This window comes from Babylonia areolata, chromosome 24 (assembly GCF_041734735.1).
Source record: "Babylonia areolata isolate BAREFJ2019XMU chromosome 24, ASM4173473v1, whole genome shotgun sequence".
Taxonomy (NCBI): domain Eukaryota; kingdom Metazoa; phylum Mollusca; class Gastropoda; order Neogastropoda; family Buccinidae; genus Babylonia; species Babylonia areolata.
In genome coordinates, this window is record NC_134899.1 from 24,694,027 (window position 1) to 24,712,655 (window position 18,629).

Sequence of the window (18,629 nt, forward strand, 5' to 3'; positions counted from 1 at the left end):
CTAGTACTGAATATAATGGTTGCGTGATGAAGTGCTGCGCCCTTGTGAAGGAAATGCTCGACAAGGAAGCAAAGGGACCTGAGTTCAAATCGCATATGGAGGAGAGTGTCTGCTCCCCACTGTTTGCTCCCCACTGTTTGTTCCCCACTGTTTGCTCCCCACTGTTTGCTCCCCACTGTCTGCTCCCCACTGTTTGTTCCCCACTGTTTGCTCCCCACTGTTTGTTCCCCACTGTTTGCTCCCCACTGTCTGCTCCCCACTGTTTGTTCCCCACTGTTTGTTCCCCACTGTTTGTTACTGTTTGTTCCCCACTGTCTGCTCCCCACTGTTTGTTCCCCACTGTCTGCTCCCCACTGTTTACTCCCCACTGTTTGCTCCCCACTGTTTGCTCCCCACTGTTTGCTCCCCACTGTTTGTTCCCCCTCTGCTCCCCACTGTTTGTTCCCCACTGTTTGTTCCCCACTGTTTGCTCCCCACTGTTTGTTCCCCACTGTCTGCTCCCCACTGTTTGTTCCCCCTCTGCTCCCCACTGTTTGTTCCCCACTGTTTGTTCCCCACTGTCTGCTCCCCACTGTTTGTTCCCCACTGTTTGCTCCCCCACTGTTTGTTCCCCACTGTTAGCTCCCCACTGTCTGCTCCCCACTGTTCGTTCCCCACTGTTTGTTACTGTTTGTTCCCCACTGTCTGCTCCCCACTGTTTGTTCCCCACTGTCTGCTCCCCACTGTTTACTCCCCACTGTTTGCTCCCCACTGTTTGCTCCCCCACTGTTTGTTCCCCACTGTCTGCTCCCCACTGTTTGTTCCCCACTGTCTGCTCCCCACTGTTTGCTTCCCACTGTTTGTTCCCCCTCTGCTCCCCACTGTTTGTTCCCCACCGTTTGCTCCCCACTGTTTGTTCCCCACTGTTTGCTCCCCACTGTCTGCTCCCCACTGTTTGCTTCCCACTGTTTGTTCCCCCTCTGCTCCCCACTGTTTGCTCCCCACTGTTTGTTCCCCACTGTTTGCTCTCCACTGTTTGTTCCCCACTGTTTGCTCCCCACTGTCTGCTCCCCACTGTTTGCTCCCCACTGTCTGTTCCCCACTGTCTGCTCCCCTCTGTCTGCTCCCCACTGTTTGCTCCCCACTGTCTGTTCCCCACTGTCTGCTCCCCACTGTTTGCTCCCCACTGTCTGTTCCCCACTGTCTGCTCCCCACTGTTTGCTCCCCACTGTTTGTTCCCCCTCTGCTCCCCACTGTTTGTTCCCCACTGTCTGCTCCCCACTGTTTGCTCCCCACTGATTGTTCCCCACTGTCTGCTCCCCACTGTTTGTTCCCCACTGTCTGCTCCCCACTGTTTGTTCCCCACTGTCTGCTCCCCACTGTTTGCTCCCCACTGTTTGTTCCCCACTGTCTGCTCCCCACTGTCTGCTCCCCACTGTTTGCTCCCCACTGTCTGCTTCCCACTGTCTGCTCCCCACTGTTTGTTCCCCACTGTCTGTTCCCCCTCTGCTCCCCACTGTGTGTTCCCCACTGTGTGTTCCCCACTGTTTGCTCCCCACTGTCTGCTCCCCACTGTTTGCTTCCCACTGTTTGTTCCCCCTCTGCTCCCCACTGTTTGTTCTCCACCGTTTGCTCCCCACTGTTTGTTCCCCCTCTGTCTGCTCCCCACTGTTTGTTCCCCACTGTCTGTTCCCCACTGTCTGCTCCCCACTGTTTGCTCCCCACTGTTTACTCCCCACTGTTTGTTCCCCACTGTCTGCTCCCCACTGTTTGCTCCCCACTGTTTGTTCCCCACTGTCTGCTCCCCACTGTCTGCTCCCCACTGTTTGCTCCCCACTGTTTGTTCCCCACTGTCTGCTCCCCACTGTCTGCTCCCCACTGTTTGCTCCCCACTGTCTGCTTCCCACTGTCTGCTCCCCACTGTTTGTTCCCCACTGTCTGCTCCCCACTGTTTGTTCCCCCTCTGCTCCCCACTGTTTGTTCCCCACTGTCTGCTCCCCACTGTTTGTTCCCCACTGTCTGCTCCCCACTGTTTGCTTCCCACTGTTTGTTCCCCCTCTGCTCCCCACTGTTTGTTCTCCACCGTTTGCTCCCCACTGTTTGTTCCCCCTCTGTCTGCTCCCCACTGTTTGTTCCCCACTGTTTGTTCCCCACTGTCTGCTCCCCACTGTTTGCTCCCCACTGTTTGTTCCCCACTGTCTGCTCCCCACTGTTTGTTCCCCACTGTCTGCTCCCCACTGTTTGCTCCCCACTGTTTGTTCCCCACTGTTTGCTCCCCACTGTTTGTTCCCCACTGTCTGCTCCCCACTGTTTGTTCGCCACTGTTTGCTCCCCACTGTTTGCTCCCCACTGTTTGCTCCCCACTGTTTGCTCCCCCACTGTTTGCTCCCCACTGTTTGTTCCCCACTGTTTGCTCCCCACTGTTTGCTCCCCACTGTTTGTTCCCCACTGTCTGCTCCCCACTGTTTGTTCCCCACTGTTTGTTCCCCACAACTTGCTCCAGACACTGCATAGTGAGTTGTGGTCTGGGTCCCTCAATCTGAAAAGAAAATAAACCAAGATCATGTGTGCAGCATGCACGTAACAGAACCTGTAGCAACAGCAGGCTTGTTTCTGGCCAAATAATGTGCAGAGAAGTCTTTATAGTGCTTTGACAGTGAAACAAGTATACCCGAGGACAGAAAAAAAAAGCGGCCCTGCCCATCTCCAATGTCAAACAGAGAAATCTGGTTTTACAAGAAAGTGTTACAACGTAGTGGTGGTAGTGCCAGAAGGAGGAGTAGCAGCTGATACTAGGGCTGGTGTTTTATCCCAGTGCTTCTTGAAATCAACTGTCAGCTGATTGGATATAAAAGATCTGTATGCAAACCCTATCTCTCTCTATCATTTTCAGAAAGTCAAAAAAGGATCACGTTACCCCCCTCTTATGTCAGCTTCACTGGTTACCTATCCAAAATAGAATTCAATACAAAATTGCCATATTGGGTTATCACCACTTTGAAGGATCTCTCCCATCTTACTTATCTTCTGCCCTTTATACTTACAACCCTCCCCGTTCAAGTTCTCTCATGACTTCTGCTGAAAAGCTTACTCGAGTCCCTTCTTCAAAGACATTTGCCGAAGAGCCTTTCAGAATCAAGCATCTTCTGTCTGGAATTCTCTTCCTCTGGATCCGAGTCACTTACCAACGCTATCCTCTTTCAGAACAGACTTGAAAACCCACCATTTCAAACAGGCCTTTGGGTGTGATGAAGCATAGCTAATTGTCTGCATTTGTCATCCTCCTACCCACCCCACTTTGCCCTCTACTGGAATCATCATGTAGTGTGTGTGTGTCTGTGGGTGGGTGTTTGTGCGAGTGAGTGTGTGTGTGTGTGTGTGTGTGCCCGAGTAAGTGTGTGCACGTGTGTACGTGTATAGGGCATTTTTTGTCTTGTATGTGTGCGTGTATGTGTGTGTGTGTGTGTGCATGAGCGCGTGCGTGTGTGTGTGTGTGTGTGTTTGTGATTGTTCACATGTGCAATTTGTAGTATTGTCTTGGTGTATAGATACACACATAATGTGTGTTTTTTCACGTGCAATGCCATGATATTATGCACTATTGTATATGTATTGTTTCATGTGAGGTGCTTGGAGCCCATTATATGGCGAGTTTGCGCCACATAGGTACTATATATATACATATATGTTATTATCATTATCTCTCTCTCTCTAATGGCTCAAAAAGCTTTCAGCACACAGAAAAAATATCAGCTGTCTCAAGTAAAATCAACTGTCTGAAGATCTCTCTCTCTCTCTCTCTGTGATGGTTGAAAAAGCTTTCAGCAAGATTGGAGAAAAATCAACTATATGAAGACTCTCTCTCTCTCTCTCTCTCTGTGTGTGTGTGTGTGTGTGTGTGTGTGTGTGTGTGTGTCTCATGTCAACTTTTTGAAAAACAATACATAAGATACACCATTGGATATTTTATTTTCTCTCATTTTCCCTAGAGATTATTTTCTTCTATTTCAACTGGTACATTGTGTGTTTCAGTTCTGCTGCCTGAAAGTATGTCGCAGAGAACAGTCCAGTATATTTTATAGACACAGACACCAATTATGTGTACATTACAAAGTATGAAAAAAAAATTCATTTGTGGGCGAATGTTAATAATTTTCATGTTCCATAAGAGCAATACCAAACCAAGGAAATATAACAGAATGTGTGTTCATGTTCTCCTAAAAATGTACACCACCAATGATATGATTTGTGAAACTAAATGAAGAAGTATAGTGCCATAAACTGCATGCTAATTGCAACATTCAGTTCACGTTCCTGTTATTTATGACCCAAGAATATTCCTATGGATAATGGAATATACACAAGGAAATGAATGTAAATAAAAATACTGTTAAATGTCGTTGTTACTGTGCTAACTTTGCCTTCTGTATAGTTGGGCAACAGATTACAACATTCCAAAAACCAATAATCCAGAAATGTCAATAATCAACAAATAAGCATGGAGATGTTCATTAATGCTGTTGAATGACTACAAAATCTTATTAATGATTGAGTGATAGTTGTTCAGCGAAGGACCAAATAGGTCTGGGACTGACAGTAACAACAGTAAAATCAAAACCAGATTTATCAACAACAACAACAAGCTTAGAGATCTGCAGCATGTTTCAACACAACCACCACCACATGTTTGTTTCTTTCATCAAAAAAAAAAAAAAAGAAAAAAGAATCATTGCAGATTGTGGAAAAAGAAGACCATCTATGACTGGAACCAAAGCAATCAACTATAATCATCGCCTTACATGGTTCTCCCGCTTTAAGTCTGCAAAGTAACAGAGAATGGAAGACCCGAGGGACATAAAAACTGGCCAAATGATATGGCCAGCATTATCTATGGCTTTTTCAACAGACCATCCAGATCCAAGTTGCTACAACAGTAAGTACCATCTTTTGATTGACTACAATCTGTTGCCAGTCAGCAGAAAAACAAAAAAAAGGTCCAAACAAAATGTCATCCATACTTCATGTGTTTCTACCTCTGTAGCGAAGTGCGCTTCAAATGACACAAGTTTCCACCTCTGTAGCAAAGTGTGCTTCAGATCATAATACATGTTTCTGCCTCTGTAGCAAAGAAAGCTTCAGATTACAAACACATGTTTCTACCTCTGCAGCAAAATGCACTTCAGATCATACACACGTTTCTACCTCTGTAGCAAAGAGCACTTTAGATCACACACAAACGTCTACCTCTGTAGCAAAGTGCACTTCAGATCAAATACACATACATATTTCTGCTTCTGTAGCAAAATGAACTTCAAATCACATATATATATATATATATATCTTCCTACCACTGTAGCATAGTGTGCTTCAGCCACACATGTTTCCACCTGTGTAGTAAAGTGTGCTTTTCAGATCACACACACACACACACGCACACACACTCATGTGTTTCTACCTCTGGGTTCTCTGCAAGTGACCACTGTTTTATGTTTTCATGACTCCATGGTATAGTGGAGAAAAGATTGAACACAACCAAATTTCATCTCATTGTTTCTCACATCCTGTACTGACATAAAGCTTGCCTTCACTTCACCTGATTGTAGCTGCATGAGATTATGTTGATGCACACCAAAAGATGTGTCTAATCAAAATACCTATACACAATTCACTCAGGTAATATATACATATATATATCTATATCTCTCTCTCTATATATATATATATAAATAGTAAACCTCCAGGAAAACCCTGTAAATGACCAAAACAGAAGCTATAACATATGAAAACCAGAAAATTAATATGAAAGTCACCGAGTCAACTGTATACACAAAACAATGATAAAACATAAGAAGGGACCAGGGCTGGGGGCCCTTTAAGGGATCCTGTGATGGTAGATGGATGGGGGCCAGTCGGGGTGCATCAAGAAATCCCCACGGCTGGGCTTGGGCCGCTGGATGCGGACGTTGGCGGTGGCAGCAATGTCACGTCTGCGCAGTGAGAGCAGGGTGGGGGCGGGTTCAGGGGCTGCGTAGCCCTTGTCAGGGTCTGAGTCAATCATCTGAACGATCCTCCCCACAGCATCTGCCTCTGTCCACCCATGAAATGGAATATGATGATGATGTGTACATACATATATATGAAAAACATATATTTCATGTCACATTTTGGTCCATTTCTTTCTTCTCTCCCTGCCCCCCTACCTCTCTTTCTCTTTTTTCTTTTCTTTCATTCCCACCCTCCTCCCCGCACCAAGAGAGAGAAGAGGCATTGTTCATTTACTGTACAACTCTGAGATAATTGCATTAATTCCTTTCTCTCTGTGTGTCTGTGTGTGTGTCTCTCTCTCTCTGTCTCTGCCTCTCTCTCTCTCTATCTCTCTCTCTCACACACACACACAGGTACACGCACACACACACACAAGACACACACACACACACACATACACACACACACATAACACACACACACACACACACACACACACACACACACACCACACATATGTACAGCACTCACCACCATCACACCCCCTAACACACAGAGAAAGAAGCCATACTGACAACCGTAATACCAGTCACACCTCTTCCTTCCTTCCCAAACCACATGATACTTCACAGTATCGGTATCAGCATCAGTAGCTCAAGGAGGCGTCACTGCGTTCGGACAAATCCATATACGCTACACCACATCTGCCAAGCAGGTGCCTGGCCAGCAGCGTAACCCAACGCGCTTAGTCAGGCCTTGAGAAAAAAATAAAATAAAATAAAATAAAATAAAATAAAATAAAATCCTTCACAGCCCCATGCCACTCACCCTTGGCCCCAGCATAGCGCATCCAGCGGTGCGTGGAGGGGTAGGCCGTGGCTGGTCTAGGACTGATCCCTGCCTTCTGCTCACAGTCACACCACAAAACACCATGCTTTTGTACACAGTGCCTCCTTAGCCACAGTCTGTTCACACTACTGGTGAATAACAGTGTGTGTGTGTGTGTGTGTGTTGTGTTTGTGTGTGTTGTGTGTGTGTGTGTGTGTGTGTGTGTGTGTTGTGTGTGTGTGAGTGTGTGTGTTTGTGTGTGTTGTGTGTGTGTGTGTGTTTATGCATGGACAGGACAAAGGAGAGGAGGGAGGAAGTGTTGTACTCACATAAGAAAAACTTATGAAAGAACTTAAGTAAAAAGGAAAAGCTAATGAAAGAGTGAAACAGAGGGACAAACAAAGACAGAGAAAGAGACATATACATAGACACAGAGCGAGCTGGAGAGAGAGTGAGAGAGAAGACTGACAAACAGAAACACAAACACAATGAAAGAGATTAAAAAAAAAAAAACCCACCCAAAGAATGTCCATTTGATACAACTGCAAATCATGAATGAAAATGTAAGGGACAAGACATGTTTACAGACAAGATATTTTCAAAACTAGAAAAAACATATCTCAGTAAAGTCGCCCCATTTCTATGTCTGGTGGATTATGTTCAACTGTCAACTATCAAGAAACGTAATATTTCCTTGTTTCTCAAAGGGGCTTTTTTTTAAGCCCAGGAATAATAGTGTTGTCTTTTCAAACATTTAGGTACATTGCCTGGTTACAGAGAGGGCGATACAAAGCGAGAGAGAAAGTCTCATCATAAAAGTATACATTTCATGCAAGAGCATTGTCTCACTCATGATTTAAAGTTGCAATTTTTAGCAACTTCTTTATGCAAAAGGATTTTTTGTTTGTTTGTTTGTTTTTTGTTGTTTTTTGTTAAGCTTTAATGATTTCTTCATTCAAAGTTATGAGAGATAGAGAGTGATTTATCCATGAAGATCCACGCTGGTTGTAAGCGTAATGAAACATAAGAACTGTCAATTTTTTGTGTTCCTTTCTTTTTTTTTCTTCTTTTTTTTTTTACAGTCAGTTCAAAGAATGGAACAGTTCGAGACAAGAAGAAGAAAACAGACAGACATATATTGAAAGATGATACCTGACAGCGGGCACCTTCAGCAGCTTTGTACTTTTCTATGACATGCATCACATTACCGCGGTCTGAAAGAGACAGACAACCATGCAGTTACACTGTTTGAAAATGTGAAATAGATAAAAGTATGATGGAAAGAACAAATGTGTTTTTTGTTTGTATATTTGCTTGCTTGCTCATGAAAAAGAAAACCAAAGGAAGAATACAAAAACATTTCTTTTCTTTATTGTGGCACATACGTACAGACTGAGGTAAAGAAAGTAAGGAAGAATGATACAGGTAAAGCAGACAAACAGTATAGAGAATGCACACAAATGTTTCAATTAATGCTGGTTGGTTTTTTTTACAATTTCATTTTCATGAATGGAAACAATACAACATAACCATTTCAGCTAATGATAGTAATCACAAATTTTTGTGCGCTGATAAAAGTAAGTACAACTGCTGCAACTGCAGCCACAATTGCTACTACTACCATTATAACTTCTGTTAGATATTCTGCCTCTGCTGATGACAATAAGCCTATTTTTCTTTTTGACACTGTCATCATCGCAGTTAACATCACCTATATATTTATGACTGGGGTTGTTGTGGTGATTGTTGTGATGATAGTTGTAGCAGAAGCAGCAGCAGCAGCAACAGTAGCAGCAGCAATAGCAGCAGAAGTATTAGCAGTAGAAGAATCATTAGCAGCAGCAGAAACAACAGCAGTAATGTACAAGTAATTAATACACGCATAATACTGAGAGAGAGAAACCAGGCTGAGGATTCCTGGGTCAAACTCGCCTTCACTTCCTCTGGTACCTGTACATGACAAACCCATCTTGCCTTTTCTGTGGGGACTTACAATTGCAGAGTGTGCACCATTGAAGGGGTTAAATGTTGACCCTTCCTCTGTCCCCTTTCCCCACCATTTGACTATTAAAAGAAATACAAGAGGTTGTGACTCATTTCATCCATGCAATGTCAGCCTGTCCTTGATTTGTGCTGGCTGGCTGAAAAGCCTGAGAATTAAACACTTTATAGTCAGAGATAAGTGGTACTACCATCTCTGTAAAAGGTTCATGTACAGTCAGCAAATCTAGTCCCCAAAACAGAATGAAAATCAATTTTGGTTTTATTATGTTACTGTACCTTTGTCATCCGCTATCTTCAGCCATGCCTCAGCGGCCTGGGCAGATCGGTCATCCAGGTGATCTCTGACTCCCTGTACAGAGAATTCTGATTCTGATTTGCAGTTATGAATCAATAAACACATAATCAAGGTGCACTGGGAATGGGAGAAACTATAGGAAAACCCGTCATACACGCTAGCTGTGAGCTTGATGTTGATGATGAAGTATATATTACACAGCTATTCTGAGCACAGTTTTTTGTGCATGTGTGTCCTAGATGCTGACACACAAGCATGCATGTGCAAACATGTACACTGATGCATAAGAGTAGGCATGAACATGCGTGGACGCACACACACACACACACACACACATGCACACACACACGTTGCATGCACACACACACACACACACACACTCACACACTCACACACACATAAAGACAGAAATGGATGCATATATATATATATATATATATATATATATATATATGAATACATGCAAACATCTGCCCCCTCCAGTCCTGAAACCCCCCCTGCACCCCTCCCCCCACCCCCGTGTCTCTCCACACATACACACAAATGCACTGTGTCAGACAGATACATGTATATGAAACCTTACACTTAAGCTCAATCATTTTGTGTCTCTCTGCCTGTCTGTATCTCTGTCTTTTGCACACATGCATACTGACAGACCGACCAATACACACACATACACAAGCAAACACACAGAGAGTGCAGAATGGTGGACAGTCAAACATACAAAAATGTACAGAAAATGAAAAAAACAAAAGCTGACAAACAGAAGGAGGCAGCAATGAAGACACACACACACAGACTTACAAAAGGATCTCTGTAGGGGCTGACCATGGCACTGTCAGGACGTCCGATGTACTTCTTGCGGACTGATGTTCTCTGCTCTCTTTCCTCCGGCAGTACACTGGCATCCACTGTGCACCACACAATGATCAGTCAGTCACATGTATGTCACACCATGATCAGTCAGTCACATGTATGTCACACCATGATCAGACAGTCACATGTATGTCACACCATGATCAGTCATCACATGTATGTCACACTATGATCAGTCACATGTATGTCACACCATGATCAGTCAGTCACACCATGATCAGTCAGTCACATGTATGTCACACCATAATTAGTCACATGTATGTCACACCATGATCAGTCAGTCACATGTATGTCACACCATGATCAGACAGTCACATGTATATCACACCATAATTAGTCACATTACGTCACACCATAATTAGTCTCATGTATGTCACACCATAATTAGTCACATGTATGTCACACCATGATCAGTCAGTCACATGTATGTCACACCATGATCAGTCAGTCACATGTATGTCACACCATAATCAGTCAGTCACATTTACGTAAAAAACCATGATCAGTTAGTGAAGTGTAAGTCACACCACGATCACTTAAGTCACATACATGTCACACCAAGAACAGTTACTAGTAACACTGCAAATAACATACACACATTTTCATTAAGTCATAACGAACAAAGGACAAAAATCATCAGTAAATCCCCACCTTAGATGTGCAGGGCCGGGTACACACATATGCTTTCATTGCCTTTGGCCACCGTTTTTTGTTCAGCGAAGTCCTGTCACTTATCTTCAGCAGTCCCTCACTGCTTCTGGTTTTCTCTCTTATAGTTCCAAGACATAGGAGCAGCTTGACAATTAGGGGATTCATTTTTCCACCATTATATAGATAGATAGATAGATAGATAGACAGATGCATAAGTGTGCCTGTTACCTTTGTAAGCATCTTTGCCCACTGTGGTGTCTGCATTCTGATACCCAGGGATGTAGTGGAGACGATTGGTCAGGAACACCCTGCAACACACAGAAACAGACACATAGACACAGACACAGACAGAAAGACAGATAGTTTTACACACACACACACACACACACACACACACACACACACACACACACACACACACACACACACACACACACACACACACACACACACACACACACACACACACACACACTTTACTGTGTCTGTGGTGACAATGTACAGACACATCTTTCTGTCAGTTACTTCTATATTTGTCCACATCTCCATCCCTGTCAGTCTCTATGTGGTTGTCTCTCTGTCATGTTGATCTGTCTGTCTGTCTGTCTGTCTGTCAGCCTCCCTCTCTCTGTCTCTACTTCAGACTCTCTATAATTACATTTTTTCTTGTTCACTGTGTTTAGAAAAGGTAATCATTCTAACTATTTTTCCATGTATCTAGTATCAATCTGTCCCAAGTGATAAATGAAAGTTTTTACATGAAAATGTTACTTGTATTTGAACAGTATTCACATTTCAAAGCACCCTCGCCCTGATAGTTCTATCATGGTATCTGTAGAATCTAATGAATGACTCCATTGCTTTGTACTGGTCTGCCATGTCTGTGGAACACAAATGTGTCGACAATTCTTCTTATCTGAATTAATGGCTTTACAATTATACTTTAAGGCACATTTCTTGTCTCACAACTGACTAACCAGTAACTCTTATTTTCTTCCTTTTGTTTGTTGCCATGGTTTCTTTCTTCCTTATTTTCTTCTTCTTTTTTTTTCTTGTATTGTCATTTGTTCATTTGTTTACTTGATTCTTTTAACATTTAAAGAATGCATTCACCACACACACACACACACACACACACACACACACACACACACACACACACACTGGAAATGTTCACTCTAAACAAACTGAAGGGAAACAGACATTTTTGTTTTGGTATTGACAATGAATACATAGGAAGGAGCTGAATTGTCAGAGGAACACTGGCTGGACCGAACTCACTGACAAGACCATCACCACAACCTGATGGTGTACTGTACTCACAATGAATCATGAAATGTACAAGTGTTTGATGTTGGATGGACAGGTGGGTGACTGGGGGATGTGGTGACAGAATGCAAGACAAGATAGGGCAGGCCAAGACTGTAGGTGAGACAAAGATCTTAAAAAATTTGGAACTTTTTGAGCCAAAAAAATATAGCTAATTTAAGCAATATGGTTTGGAGTTTTTACGATATGTTCTGAGCAGTGAGCTTGTATAAGGCCTTCACTAAACATAGCACATGTTAGAGATTGAAAAAGCATGCAGGGATAACACCCAAGAAAGCTTTGTGACTGTCAAATTGTTGGACATTATCAGAATGACCTCTTAATTAATGTCTTATGATGCTGAAAGTATTGGGTAGTGCCATCTGAGTTTTTTTTGTTTTGTTTTATTTTGTTTTGTTGTTTTTTTGTTTGTTTTTTTTACTTACTGTTGCAACACTACAACTGCAACAGAGAAAGAGACAGACAGAAACAGAGACAGACTGACACTGACAGACAGAAAGACAGAAAAATGTACACATTAGACACACACACACACACACACACACACACACACACACACACACACACTCACTTCAAGATTTGATTTCCTTTCACCCCTTGGAGGATTACAAATAAAAGAACAAAAACATGAAAAACAACTAATAACTGAACTGTATATACATGTTCAAGGCATATCGAAGTATACACACATTCATGCATACATGCCATACAAGATTAATAACCTCTACTTTCTTCCATATAAAACTTGATGCACTGAAGACAAAGTATAGTAAAAATGTTACATGCATCTGTGGTAAGCAGTTCAGCTTGCATCATTGTTTGTTTCTCTTGCTAAAGTATTTCAAAGAGAATAATTATTCTGCAGATGATTTTTGGAAAGTTATTTCTGACGAGGTTCTTATGGTCGAACTTTCACAAGCATAAGTTCATAGCCCTATTTCTACATTCCTTTAATGTACTTCAGAATTAATTGTGTTAATGGATTCTGATTATTATCCTTATTATGACTGAATTGTTACTGTTAAATGTAATTGCATGTTAGTTATGCATTTTTTTGGTAGTTTTCTACCTTTTCTGCTTTCCTATTCCCTGCCCCCCCACCCCCACCCCCACTCCCTTCACCCACCCACCCACCCACCCACCCCCAACCCCCCACCCCCTTTTTTTGTTGTTGTTGTTGTTGTTGTTGTTGTAACGTCTAATATCACTGATAGTGAAAAGATGCTAAACTAAAGAACGAACGATGTAAGCACGCACATGAACAGCATCTCCCTCTCTCTCTCTCTCTCTCTGCCTTTCCAAAAAAGGCTGAGACCACTTATGGTCAGTTAGCCTTGGTTGATCCAGCCAAACAGGTAAAAGCTTGTGCACACATGTTTTATCAACAGTCACCACCTGTTTCCATATCTGACCCCCAGTACACATTGATTAACCCCTAATCCAATAAGTATTTACAATCTGCGTGCACAGCCCCTGGAGGTACAGGTTTAAGGATTAGCATAGAACTAATCTGCCAGTTCAGTATGCTCCGCTGGAGGGCAAGATTAACTGCATTGCGTGCTCAGCCCTTGTGTCACATGTGGATAGCAAGGATTGTTTTCCTGCTGCAGTCATTCTCTGTCACCTCTTGGTATAATATCACAACAGTTTTTTTCTGCTGTCAGCCTTTTTGTTTTGTTGTTGTTGTTTTTCCAGACTTTGACATGGAATGGAATTTTTTTGTTTCTTCTTAAGAATAATAACCAAGACCAGAGAAACACAACATAAAGGGATCTCTCTCTCTCTCTCTCTCTCTCTCTCTCTCTCTCTCTCTCTCTATATATATATATATATATATATATATAACACCAGGATAGCTAAACAGTCAGTATGTAAGTATGTGTCCATATATGCTGGTGTACATAATGCACTTGTACATACACATATGCTGTGTTTAATAGTAATTTACTCGCTCTGTTAGCAAATCATATATGGTGTGTGTGTGTGTGTGTGTGTGTGTGTGTGTGTGTGTGTGTGTGTGTGTGTGTGTGTGTGTGTGTGTGTGTGTTTCACAAATATGTAAGTATTTGATGGATGTTTTTATTGTACATACTGATGTGCAACACTTTATTGCCGAAATCTCTGTCTCTGTGTGTTGTGTGTGTGTGTGAGTGTGTGTGTGTGTATGTCTGTGTGTGTGTGTGTGTGTGTGTGTGTGTGCGCGCGCGCGCGCGCATGTGTGTGTTCATTCTTTAGTTTAGCATCTTTTCACTATCAGTGATATCAGATGATTAAAAAAATTTTAAAATGGAGGGGGGTGGGGGTGGTGGTGCTGGGGGGGAACAGAAAAGGAAAGGTAGAAAACTACCAAAAAATGTACAACTAACATGCAGTTACATTTAACAGTAACATTTCAATAATGATAATAATAATCAGTTTCAGTTTCAGTAGCTCAAGGAGGCGTCACTGTGTTCGGACAAATCCATATACGCTACACCACATCTACCAAGCAGACGCCTGACCAGCAGCATAACCCAACACGCTTAGTCAGGCCTTGAGAATAATAATCAGAAACCATTAACACAATTCTGAAGCACATTAAAGGAATGAAGAAATAGGGCTATGAACTAATGCCTGTGAAAGTTCGACCATAAGAACCTTGTCAGAAATAATTTTCCAAAAATCATCTGCAGAATAGTTATTCTCTTTCAAATACCTGGGCAAGCGAAGGTACATAACTGCTGACAGTGAAACAAACAATGATGCAAGCTGAACTGCTTACCACAGATCCATGTAACATTTTTACTATATACTTTGTCTTCAGCGCACCACGTTTTATATGGACGAAAGTAGAGGTTATTAATCTTGTATAGCAAGCTGATGGATTCAGTATCTTTTCTTTAATAACATTCTCGGGGAATAATGTTCCTTTATGTTTTAAAAACTTTTCCTTCTATCAGTTATGAAATTGACCCCATGCTGATTTTTCTAACAAAGTGTATGCCTCTTTTATGGAAAGACGGACATGTATTTTTGTTGATTTTTCTGAATCTTGTGCTCCTCTTTTAGCTGCTTTATCAGCAGCTTCAGTGCCATGAATGCCCACATGAGAAGGCACCCAACAAAAACTGACCTCAGTCCCTTCAATCATCAAACAATGTACCAAATGATTTGTCTCAATAACTAAGTCAGGTCTTGTTTCAAGGCTAAATAATTCCAGAGCATAAAGTACTGATTTGGAATCAACAAAGAATGCTATTTTCTAGAAAACTATTTGATGGTGCATTTAGTAGTTCAGAGCTTGTATAACAGCAATTAATTCAGCTGTGAATATGGAAAGATGTTACCCAATAAAGTAAGATTTTTCAACTTTGAAGGCAGGAATATAGAAAGCCGCACCAGCATTTTTGTCATCAGGAACAGATCCATCTGTAAATATATGGAGATGATTCTGATATATGAATTCTGGCAGTACTTGTCATGATATTGATGTTTTCTTCCTTTTTTTCTTTCAGAATAACTGAATAATACTGTGTGTGTGTGTGTGTGTGTGTGTGTGTGTGTGTGTGTGTGTGTGTGTGTGTGTGTGTGTGTGTGTGTGTGTGTGTGTGTGTGTGTGTGTGTGTGTGTGTGTGTGTGTGTGTGTGTGTGTGTGTTGTGTGTGGGTGTGTTGTGTGGGTGGGGATGGGGGTGGTCTTTTTTAAATCATCAACAACTATTGTGGATTCTTATTTGATTAGGTTTAATATCTTTGTATGGTGTGCATGATCACATTGTGTTTGTATTCATAATGAGCCTGTGATTACTCATATAAATTTTCATGTGAATTAATAAAGTGTTTAGGATTGGTTTGATTGAATAGTCATTCTTACACAGATACATACAGATGCTAAAGCACACACACACACACACACACACACACACACACACACGACTCACGGAAGCGGGTGAGGTTTGTTTCGGCGGGTTGGTGAGGTAGGCCTCACGGTCACCAGCCCGTCAGCCGGCCTCTCGGCGTACTGGTCATCGTAGGTTGTTTCGTGGCAGTCCTTGTACGACCATAGACGCCGGGCGTTCTGCCGGATTGCGTCCATTTCAGTCTGTTCGAGACGAGTTTCCTGTGCGATCTTCAGCAACGTTCGTTTGCCTAATGGATATCCTGCAGACTGGACACGTCGTAGTCTGGAAATGGGATCACCATACCCGGGTAAAACGTGACCCGTCGCCATGTTTGTACTCTCTCCGAATTCTGGCCGAAGTCTCTCTCTCTCTGTGCCCGCTGTGGAGCGAATCTATGTATCGCTCTGACTCAAAACTTTCCCGCTGGAGACCACGCGATTGTCGTTTATTCGTTTTCTGTCGCTTCGGGCACACAATGTACTGATCGAACTCGACAGGAAGTACGCATGGCTCTCCTGTTTTGCTATAACGCGGACAGCAAGAAGTAGGGGTTGATACCTTTTCACAGATCGAACAGTTGAAGGGCTGTTGAGTCGTCGCCTGCGTGTTTACTTTCGCCAGGCAACCGAACCAGCCGGAAGACAAGGAAAGGGAACTAAGCCCTCTGTCTATGCACATGCGCGATGTTGTGCCCCCTCCCCCTTCCTCCCTCACCCACAAATCTCTCTCTATCTCTCTCAACGCGGACAAAATGCACTAGGAAGTAATTATCAATTATCTCAGGAAAAGGTAGTGACACAGAGTGTTTCAAATGGTGTAACTGGAACAAGAACGCTACCACTGCTACCACTAATACGTACTAGTACTACCGACTTCTAATGACATGAGAAAGAGTGTTCATAATTATAATTCCTAATGAACTGATAACTGTAATGCTATGGAAATGCAAAATGTCCGTAGTAACAGTCCATAAAGAAAAGCGATAACTTAAAAGAAGGATGATAAAGGTAATCATAATGATGAAATATTTCCACATAATAAAAACAAACAAACAAACAAACAAACAAATAAATAAATAAATAAATAAATAGATAAAACCTATTTCAAAAGTATTTATCTGTGAATTTCCACATTAAATTCTAGACTGTGAAACTTTGTCATGAAGTTTTGTGCTGTGCGTACGTGCATTTGAAGGAAAATAACTCAGCTTTGATATTAATGTTCAACTAATTTCAAGAGTTGCTTCCCATTTCATATTTTATTCTTCCATCCGACCAACACCCCCCATCGATCACGAATTTTTCAAAATATGAATATTAGATAAATAAACAAATATTTATGGACACGCACCCCTATCCTCCAGTATCCACCCTTTGCTATTTATTTATTTACTTATTTGTTTGTTTATATATTTATTCATCGATCTCCCTGCCGCACTTGAAGGGGGGTGGGGGTGGGGGGTGGGGGTTCTTGTCTTGTTGGTCCTGTCGATGTCATCTTGGGAGCGCAAGATAGATTTATTGCTTTTATTAGCTAATTTTCTCTGTGAAGGAAAACGGGGAATAGTGTGTGTGTGTGTGCGTGTGCGTGTGTGTGTGTTATGAAATGTGTTTCATTTTAATCTAAGCATTATTTACTTGATAACTTTTATTGTTTGACGGACTATACTATTTCATTCTCAACTGTGAACTCACTGAGTGGTTTTTTGTTGTTATTGTTGTTGTTGACAAAGAGCTTATAAGATCTTTTCACCGGACCATGCCAATGTTATGCATCATTAATATCATTATTATTGTTGTTATTGTTATGTTTATGTTTATTATGTTATGTTTATGTTTGTCAGTTTATGTTTGTCAGTTTATGTTTATCATTACTATCATCATCATTATTATTATTATTATTATTATTATTATTATTATTATTATTATTATTATTATTATTTTATTATTATTATTATTACAGGGGGTAAAAAAAAAGAAAGGTAGGTGGAAAGATGGCGAGCAGATAAGCATGTGTGCGCGCGCGTGTGTGTGTGTGTGTGTGTGTGTGTGTGTGTGTGTGTGTGTGTGTGTGTGTGTGTGTGTGTGTGACCCCCGCGTCTTCGGTCCCATTTCTTCATTTGTCAGTGATGTGCGCATAAACTCAGAGTGCAATGAATGTGATCAGATGGTGGTGTCCGCCGCCACACTCTCACCAGGCTGGTTGTTCTGTACTGACTACTATTGTGCTTCCCGGCGCTGCACCAACCATGCATCACCAGCAACATTCACAACTAAAACCGTGACAACAGCAACAGCAACTCATCTAACAACATCATCAAGAACAACAAGAGCAACAACATCAATAATAATAATAATAATGACAACAACAACAACAATAAAAACAACAAATACCACTACTACTATTACGAAGACAACGGCGATGACAATTATGACGACGACGACGACAACGACAACAACAACATCAACAGCTGCTACTACTACTACTACAACCACTGCTGCTGCTTCTGCTGCTGCTGCTGCTGATGATGATGATGACAACGACGACGATGATGATGGTGACGAGGACGACGATAACAACGACAACGACGACAATAACTCAGAGAAAAGTCGTGTTACATCGATCCACACCATCGTAACAGTGGCAATGTTTTAATCGTGGACTCAAATTGTTGACCCCTCCCCCCCACTCTCCCTCCAACATCCCCCCCCCCCATCCATCCCCGGTATATCTACCCCTCTCCGACCGCAGCCACCGCTCGAGCAGTAGCAACGATGATCGATGGGGGGCAGAAAGAGGGTGG

General features: G+C 42.2%; 1 protein-coding gene across 1 annotated transcript; it reads right to left on the bottom strand.

Moving 5' to 3' along the window:
* Positions 1 to 3,937: 3,937 nt before the first annotated feature.
* Positions 3,938 to 16,458, bottom strand: LOC143298546 (uncharacterized). Its single transcript, XM_076611415.1, has 7 exons — positions 15,866 to 16,458; positions 10,847 to 10,926; positions 9,896 to 10,002; positions 9,073 to 9,145; positions 7,945 to 8,006; positions 6,793 to 6,868; positions 3,938 to 6,066 (listed from the first exon to the last, which is right to left on the bottom strand). The coding sequence occupies exons 1-7, from the start codon at positions 16,153 to 16,155 to the stop codon at positions 5,852 to 5,854; spliced, it is 903 nt and encodes a 300-aa protein (XP_076467530.1). The 5' UTR covers positions 16,156 to 16,458; the 3' UTR covers positions 3,938 to 5,851.
* Positions 16,459 to 18,629: the final 2,171 nt, after the last annotated feature.